The following is a 9,369-nucleotide window of genomic DNA, read 5'->3' as shown; positions in this document are numbered from 1 at the left end:
AAAAAAAAAAAAAAAAAAAAGCAAAAAACACTAATTCAAAGGGATTAGTGTTTTATTGCAGCTTTATTTACAATACCCAGATTATGGAAGCAGCCCAAGTGTCCCTTGATAGATGAATGGATAAAGAAGATGTGGTATATATACACAATAGAATATTATTCAGCCATGAAAAAGAATGAAATCTTGCCATTTGCAAAAACATAGATGGAGTTAGAGAGTATAAAGCTAAGAGAAATAAGTCAGTCACAGAAAGACAGATACCATATGATTTCACTCATATGTGGAATTTAAGAAACAAGCAAAGGAAAAAAATAAGAAAGAGACAAACCAAGAAACAGACTTAACTATAGTGAACAAACTGATGGTTCCCAAAGGGGAGATGGGGAGGGGGATGGGCGAAATAGGTGATGGAGATTATAGATTATACTTATCACGATGAGCACTAAGTATTGTATAGAATTGTTGAATCAGGGGCTCCTGGCTGGATCAGTCATTGGAGGATGTAACTCTTGATTTCAGGGTTGTGAGTTCAAGCCCCAGACCAGGTGTAGAGATTACTTAAAAATAACAGAATGATAATTTAGGGCACCTGGCTGGCTCAGTCCGTAGAGCGTATGACTCTTGATCTCAGGGTCGTGAGTTCAAGCCCCATGTTGGGTGTGGAGCCTACTTAAAGAGAAAAAAGAATTGTTGAATTACTATATTGTGCACATGAATCTAGTCTAACACTGTATGTTAACTAGAATTTTAAAAATAAATAAAATAAAAATGTATATTAAAATTCCGGTAGGATATCTACTCAAATATATTCTTACTAAAAATAACTTTTTATTATGGAGAATGAACTGTGATAACATGCATCAACCTAGATCGATCTCAAAGGCCTAATGTTCATTGAAAAAAGCCAATTTCAAAAGGTTGCATATGTATGATCATTTATATTACATTCTTGAAATGCCCAAACTATAGAGGTGGAGAACGGATTAGCAGTGGTCTGGGTTACAGGAACAGGGAAGAGGAATGTAATCCTAAGTAGTTGCCACAAGGGAATTCCTTTGTATCTTGTTTGCGGTGTTTACGTGAATATATGAATCTATTTGCTATGGAATAAAAATGCATAGAATTATGTGTGTACACAAATAAATGTGTTAAAAACATGGTGACAACAGAATGAGGTCTGTGGTCTAGGTAAATATATTGTACCAAAGTCTATTCCCTGGTTTTTATATTGTAGTACACTTATATAGAATGACACACGTGCAGAAGTTAGATGAAGGGTGCGTGATATTCCATGGACTCATTTGCTGCTTCCTGTGACTCTACAATTATTTCAAAATAAAAAGTTTAAAAAAACCTTTCATTATTACCAAAGCAGAAGTACATTGTAGAAAGTCAGAAACATGGAACAAAAATTAGTAAGACCCTATTACATAACTCAGAAACTCCACTGTCAAACCTTATTGTATATCTTTCTAGATCCTTTATATGTTTATATATATATGTATTCTGGGGGGGGCTATTTTAAAAAAGATAATATTTTAGAGGAGTTTTAGGTTTACAACAAAATTGAAAGGAAAATACAGAGATATCCTATTTGCCCTCTGCCCCCTCTCATGCACAGCCTCTCCCATTATCACCTTCATTCGCCAGAATGGTATTTTTTTTTTAATCAAGGCTGAACCTACATGGATACATCATAATCACCCAAAGTCTGTAGTTTACCTTAGAATTCTCTCTCATTGCTGTACTCTCTATGGGTTTGCACAAAAATATGATGACATACAGTTGACCCTTGAACAACATGGGTTTGAACTGGGTGAGTCTGCTTTGTGAATTTTTTACAGTATGGTACTGTAACTGTATTTACTCTGATTTTTTTATTTTTATTTTTTTTTATTTTTTAAAGATTATTTATTTATTTGACAGAGCTAGAGACAGCCAGAGAGAGAGGGAACACAAGCAGGGGGAGTGGGAGAGGAAGAAGCAGGCTCATAGCGGAGGAGCCTGATTGTGGGGCTCGATCCCACAACGCCGGGATCACGCCCTGAGCTGAAGGCAGATGCTTAACCACTGTGCCACCCAGGCGCCCCTTTCTCTGATTTTTTTAAAAATTTATTTTTAAGTGATCTCTTTACCCAATATGGCACTCAAACTTACAACCCTGAGATCAAGAGTAGCATGCGTCACTGACTGAGCCAGCCAGGGGGTCCCCCCTTATGATTTTCTATTTAATAACATTGTCTTTTCACCAGCTTACTTTATTGTAAGACTCCAGTATATAATACATATAACATACACAGTATGTGTCAATCAACTTTTTTTACTGGTAAGGCTTCTAGTTAACATAGGCTATTAGTAGTTAAGTTTTGGGGGAATCAAAAGTTATACACAGGTTTATGACTGTGCAGGGGGTCAGTGCCCCTAACCCCTGCATTGTTTAAGGGCCAATTGTATATCCATCATTGTTGTATCATACAGAGAGAGAATTTTCACTAAAGATTCTCTGTGCTTTGCCTGTTCATCACTCTTCTCACCCTGCCCCTGGCAAACACTCATCTTTTTTTTTTTTTTAAGATTTTATTTATTTATTTGTCAGAGAGAAAGGGAGAGAGAGAGAGGGAGGATAGAGAGGAAGGAAGAGAGAGAGGGAGGAAGAGAGAGAGAGGGAGGAAGAGAGAGGGAGGAAGAGAGAGGGAGGAAGAGAGAGAGGGAAGAAGAGAGAGGGGGAGGAAGAGAGAGGGAGGGAGGAAGAGAGAGGGAGGAAGAGAGAGGGAAGAAGAGAGAGAGGGAGGAAGAGAGAGGGAAGAAGAGAGAGAGAGGGAGGAAGAGAGAGAGAGAGGAAGGAGGAGAGAGGAAGGGGACAGAGTGTGCGCACAAGCAGTGGGAGGGGCGGGGGGAGCGGTAGGCAGAGGGAGAAGCAGGCTTCCTGCTGAGCAAGGAGCCTGATGTGGAACTCGATCTCAGGACCCTGGGATCATGACCTGAGCTGAAGGCAGACGCTGAACGAACTTAGCCACCCAGACGACCCAGCCACTGATCTTTGTATTGTGTCCATATTTTCACCTTTTCCAGAATTCATATAATTAGAATCACACAGTATGTTACATACATATGAGTTCATATCATACAGTAACCTTTTCAGATGGGCTTCTTTGGCTGAGTAATATACATTTAAAGTTCCTCCATGTCTTTTCAGGACTTGATAGCCCATTTCTTTTTAGCAGTGAAAAATATTCCACTGATGGGTCTACAGCAGTTTATCCATTCATCAACTGAAGGACATCTTGGTTGCTCTCAAGTTTCGGCAATTAACGAATAAAACTGCTACAAACACCCTTGTATAGGTTTTTGTGTAGACATAAGTTTTCAACTCCTTTGGGTCCTTGCAGGCAGAGCCTGTCTCCCACAAGACAGGCAGATGAAGCCAGACCCTCGCCTCCCCAGCCTCACTGGCAGCTAAGGCATGTGACCCAGTTCTGACCAACGAGACACAAAGGAAACGTGGCTGGAGGCAAGTGCCATAGCATCTTCTCATATACTTATTAACAATAGCATGATTTCATGTAGTGATCAGTTGGGGGAGGTGACCCACAGAAAGGCGCAGAAAATCCAAAGGCCCATGTGCTGCTGTATCGTTAGAACAGTCCTTCTCGGACCTTGATGTGGGCCTCTCCTTAAAATGCGGATTCTGGTTCAGCAGGTCTATGGTGGGGCCCAAGATTCTGCATCCCTCCTTCCCTCCCGTCCTTCCAAGATTTATTCATTTATTAGACAGAGAGAAGAGGAACAGAAGGAGAAGGACAAGCAGACTCCACGCTGAGCACGGAGCCCCACATGGGCCTCAACCTCACGACCCTAAGATGATGACCTGAACCGAAATCAAGAGTCGGCTGCTTAACCAAATGAGCCGCCCAGGCGCCCGAGATTATGCATTTCTTGAGACCAAGTTAATTTGCATATCAGGACCCCCCACAAAAACGGAGGCTGCCCTCGTGGTCCAGCCCAGGTCACAAGTCTAACCCCTAAGTCAGCCTGAATTCATAAGAAACACCTGTCAAGGAAATGTAACACACACCAGCCACAGTCCTCCCGCTGTGCTTTAGCTAGCTTACCATACCCTGCAAATAGGGCCTCCTAGCCCATCCTGTCATTTCAAGTTGACTTTGCCTCTTTTAAGCTCTATAATACTCTTGTCCCAAATCCTTCGGCAACAGTGTTCTACTGCTTGTCTTGTTTCCCCTTGGATAACGGACATCAGGCTTGTTACTAGATTGTTTTAGTTTATCATTTGACACTAGGGAGCTCCCCGGGGTTACCAATGCTGCTGGTTCTTGGACCACAATCTGAAGAGCCGGGCATTCCATGCTTTTGAACACAAATAGGAGAAAACCCAACTGTATGTGATTTAAACCAGAAGGAAAGACATTCCCAGGAAGGTAGTTAGGGTTCGTTGATCCAGCAGTTCGACAACCTCTTCAAGGACTCAAGCTCTCTCCCACTTTCCTCTCCGCTACCCTGGGCAGTTTGGGTTTAGTTCCCAGGCTTGTTGCCTCAGGTACACTGGACAGCTCCAGGGGCCATGCCCAGCCGAGACTGGACTTTCAAAGGAAGAGGACAGCAACCCCTCCCACGCATCTCTCTATCAGTGAGAAAATCTGTCCTAGGAGCCTCCCACTCCCACCCCAGGGCTGCTGATTTGCACAAGCCAAGGGTACCATTTTAATAGCCTACCTGAACGCTGTCTGGGAAGCGCCGGGAGGTCTTCTCCTCGTACCCCTTGGCCAGAAGTGCATCACGCGTCCAAGCCTAAACCTGCCATTGGCAAGGGGAGAGGTCCTGCGATTGGCTTAGACCTGTAGTCCTCAAAGGAAGGTAGCTGGAGCAGCAGTATCCGGATCACGTGGAAAACTTGTTAGAAATGCACATAAGAGGATCCACCCCAGACCTACTGAATTAGCAGGTGTGGGGGGAGGGGCAGCAACGTTTTCACGGGGCCTCCAGGTGATTCTGATGGACACTGGGTCAGCCCTAACTGCACAATAAAGTCACCTGGGGAAACGCTTAAAATTATCTGCTCGATAGGAATCAGGGGAATGGCTCCCTCTGGAGGTGGGCTGGGGTATAGACTGGTCCTGGTCCCTGCCTCCCTGCCCCCCTCGCTTTAGGTTTTAGTACTGAGAGCCCCATGTCCTGAAAAAACCCCTCAGTCCTGAACAAATGGGGACAGTTTGTTCACCCTACCTCAAAGGGACCATATGGAACTTTTGGGGGAGGTTTTGGAAATGTTCTGTGCCATTACCTGAGTGGTGGCTATGTGGGTGTATACGTGTGTAAAAAACGCTAAACTATTCATTTAAAGTTAGTGCATTTTACCAAATGTATGCTATACTGTAAAAAAAAATACAGATGTCCAGGTCATATTCCAGATCAATTGAATCAAAATCTCAGCAAAAGATCCCAGGTATGAGAGTTATGGAAAAAAGTCTTCAGGTGCTCCTAATGTCCAAGTCAGGGTTGTGAACTAATGTGTTCAAATCACCAGAGGGTTTGTGAAAAGGAGGATTCTGGCTCAGTAAATCTGGGATGGGCCCTGAGACTCTGCATTTCCAACAAGCTCCCAGGTGATGTTGGACCATGCTCTGGGTAGTGAGAGCCAAGTTGAATCAAAATTTACCTTTTGGGGCGCCCGGCTGGCTCAGTCAGAAGAGTGTGCAACTCTTGATCTCAGGGTCATGAGTTCGAGCCCCACATTGGGTGTAGAGACTACTAAAAATAAGTAAAAACTTCAAAAAGATTACCTTCTTGATTTGGGAACAGAGAAGGGGGGCATTTCCGTTGAACATCTTGGTGCTGGATATGGAGGAGGAAAAAAGTTGGTAGGAGAGATGGATTAGCTGTGGGGTGGGGAATTCTTGTGGTGTTAAAGGAACCAATATTTAGGGTAAAGTTAGGAAGAATAGAAGGGCATACATGGACAACCACACAAACACAAGCTCAGACAGCTGTTTCCACCCCCATCACATGCCAAGAGGTCCATGTTTGCCTGAGCTCTGGACCTAGCCAAGCCAGGGCTGAGAACCCTAGCCTGGGCTCAGCTTGCTTGTCCTAAAGTTACCCAGGAAGCTATCCCTCTGGAGAAGCCAAGTGCGGCAGCCAGAGGTGCCCTGTCCTCTGCCCCACAGGCACTGTGGAAACTGATACAGGGCTGCCAGTTGGTCATCCAGATGGGAAGTTGGCAGGGGGAGCCCAGTCTTGGGTAGAGATTAATGACTCCATTATCTTCCTGGGCAATCATCCTGTCCAGGCCCCAGTCCGGAATATAGATATAAGGTATAAATAAAGTCCCTGTTCTGAGGAGCACATTTTTCATTGTCTCTGGTTGGGAATTGGCCCCTAGAAACCCTTGGCTCAAACCCAGGAGATGACTTTGTTTGGCAGCACGACTTGGTTCATCTGGGGGCAAGTGACAGGGCTCCTGAGCCCTGGGCTGAGGCTTGGGGTCAAAAGATGTATTTTCTTCTTTTTCTTAAACTCAGAAGCATTATATGCTTGCTGCAAACAAAACCAGAAAGCTTCATGTAATGTAACAAGTGATGGTTCTTCCCCCCCCTTCCCACTGCCTGAAAGTAAGTATGGTTCAATTGGTTAATATTCTTTCAAACATGTCTTTGGTTGTTGGTTTTTCTTTTGAGTCAATTTTTTTTTCTCAATTTGCTTGAGGTATAATTGAAGTACACGATATGGCACATATTTAAAGTATATAATTTGATTAGTTTTGACCTATGAAAACACCCATGAGATCTTCACCACAATTAGGATAGTGAACGTATCCAACACCCTTCATATCGATCATCTACCCTTGTGCCTTTCTGCAGACCCCACACCCTCCCTCCCCTACTACTGACCTATTTCTGTCATTAGAAATTAGTTTGCATTTTCTAGAATTTATGTAAATGGAATCATACAGTGCGTAGTCATTTTTGGGGGAGTGGGGTCTGGCTCCTTTTATTCAACAGAGTGATTTTGAGATCCATCCATTTGTTCCTTTTTACTGCTGAGTAATGTGGATGGACCACAATTTGTTCTCCATTTGTCTGTCGATGGACTTTTTAGATTGTTTCCAGTTTGCAGTGGTTACAAATAAAGCTACTCTGAACATTTGTGTACAAGTCTTGGTGTGGACAAATGTTTTTGTTTCTCTTGGGTAAGTGCCTACGAGTGGAATGGCTGGGTGGTATCATATATCACGTGGCAGGTGCATATTTCACTTCTCAGGAAATTACCAAACTGTTTTCTAAAGTGGTTTACCGACTTTTACTTTCCCCCAGCAGTGCCTAAGAGTTCTCCGTGCTCCGCATCGTGGCCAACACCTGTTACCACCAGTCTTTCTCATTTTAGACATTCTCATGGACAGGTAGTGGTAACTCATTGTGATTTTAACTTGCCCTTGACTAACGACTGATGAAATTGAGCATCTTGTTACATGCAATTATTGGCTAATCCCGGATCGTGACTAGTGAAGTGTCTGGGAGCAGGGGGTGGAAAGTGGCTTTAGAGCTGCTAACGTTGACTTCTCTGTGAGACACCCAAGCGGAGATGTCAGCGGGCAGCTGGGGACTGGAGTCTCGACTTCAGAAGAGAGGTCGAGGCTAGAGATGTTAATTCAGAAATCGTCGGCTTGTAAGTGTTTAGAGCCTTGAGAGGGGATGAGATCACTAAATGAAGAGTATAGATAGAGAAGTGGCCCAGGGCTGAGTTTGGGGACATTCTATTCCTTTGAAGCCAGAAGATGAGGAAGATCTGCTCACAGACTAAGAGAAGAAAGTGTCCGATGGCAGGCACCTGACATTGCGGTGGGGGGCCTCCAACGTTGGGCCACCAAGAACCACACCCTCTGATAGTTACGCTTTCGTATAGCCCCGCCCACTTCCATTCCTGGCCGGTTCTACGCAACCAATAGGACACGGCAGAAGTGACGCGCCTCACCTCCGGCGTTTATGTCGTGAGAAGCCCCGCAGCGACCACCTTCTCTTTTGGAACAGTGCGGTGGGATAAGCCAGTTGTCATTGAAGAAGTTTGACCACTCTAGGACTGCCATGATGTGAAGAAGCCACGTGGAAAGGCTCTATGGAGAGAAAAAGATAGCCAGCCAGTCCCTGCCAAAGGAGCCACTTCGGACGTCCAGCCCGATCTAGCCTCGAGAGGTTGTCAGCAGCAGCTGCTTTCTGGCTGCAATTGCATGAAGGACCCCAAGCGAGAACCACCGGCCTGAGCCCAGTTCACCAGCAGGACTATGAGGGATAATAATAAATTGTTACTTTAAGCCTGCAAGTTGTGGGGTGGCTCATTATGCAGCAAGAGATAACCCAGGCGGGAGTGAAGGGAGACTGAGCAGCGCTCCTGCCCCCACCCGGGGTTCAATGCCCTGCCGCCCAGACCCATGGGGAGAGGGGTGCTACCCCCCAGCTGGCCAGCTCACTGCACTCTGATGGGTCCCCTTCTCCCTGCTAAGAGGAGAATAAGCTGCTCTTTGTGCACACAGATGTGGCATCTGCCAAGAGCCCCACAGCCCCCAGGACCCTCACAAAGGGACAGCAAGGGAGATTTCCTGGGAACTGGGTCATCGGTTACTTCGACGCTTCAAACCTGGCAGGACAGAGAGAAGCCAGATAAATGGGGCTGAACACTATAGGAAGCTGCTGGTCCTTGTCATGGGGCAGACTCAGGGACATGCCACGGTGGGGAGTGGCTGCCTGCCCCCACTTGACCCCTTATCAATAGAAACTGCCTCTCTTTCTTTCTTGGTAGTTAAAACATTTGTAAATTAATACTATATATATATAGTATTACATATATATATGTAATTAAAATCCATCACCCCTTTCCACCCCCATTGAGTTGTCTAGAGGCAATCACTTCACTTTTTCTCACATTTATTTGAATAGGTAATATGGGCACGAGGTAAAAATTTCCAAAGGTACAAACCTCGCTCCTCCCCCCAAAGGCAACCTCTCTTACCAAGTGATTACATCTTCCCAGAGATACGTTTGCATATGTCAGCATATAATATAAATATGCTTTAAAAAAAACAGACATGGTGACATGCTACGAACACTGTTATACACCTTGCATTTTCACCTAACAGTGTATGTTGAAGATCTTCCAGTAAGTACATCAATAACTGCTTTCTTATTTTGGGAGACTGCACAACGTCCCACTGATGGAATGGGTCATAATAGACTTAACCAGCCCCTACCGAGGGACAGAGATGTCCCAAAAAGTTGATGTCAACTTTCTGACATTATAATGAAGTGGCAAAGAACCTTGTTCTCATGTTCTCCTTTACATGTGTGCCTCTACCTGCAAGGA

At 44.6% G+C, this 9,369-nt stretch overlaps 1 protein-coding gene across 6 annotated transcripts in view; it reads left to right on the top strand.

The window, feature by feature from the left end:
- The window catches only part of LOC117795646, a 20,514-nt gene extending 12,183 nt beyond the window's left edge, over positions 1-8,331 (top strand). For 4 of the 6 annotated variants that reach the window (XM_034640917.1, XM_034640916.1, XM_034640924.1 and 1 more), the window contains one exon: positions 7,329-8,331. In XM_034640917.1, coding sequence (XP_034496808.1) covers positions 7,329-7,462 — 134 coding nt within the window. In that variant the 3' untranslated portion in view covers positions 7,463-8,331. The other 2 variants (XR_004619729.1, XM_034640920.1) reach the window with 1 other exon arrangement.
- Positions 8,332-9,369: the final 1,038 nt, after the last annotated feature.

The sequence above is a fragment of the Ailuropoda melanoleuca genome, chromosome 13 (genome assembly GCF_002007445.2).
Source record: "Ailuropoda melanoleuca isolate Jingjing chromosome 13, ASM200744v2, whole genome shotgun sequence".
Taxonomy (NCBI): Eukaryota; Metazoa; Chordata; class Mammalia; order Carnivora; family Ursidae; genus Ailuropoda; species Ailuropoda melanoleuca.
The sequence above is the reverse complement of the archived record's forward strand: the minus strand, read 5'-3'. Positions and strand labels throughout refer to the sequence as shown.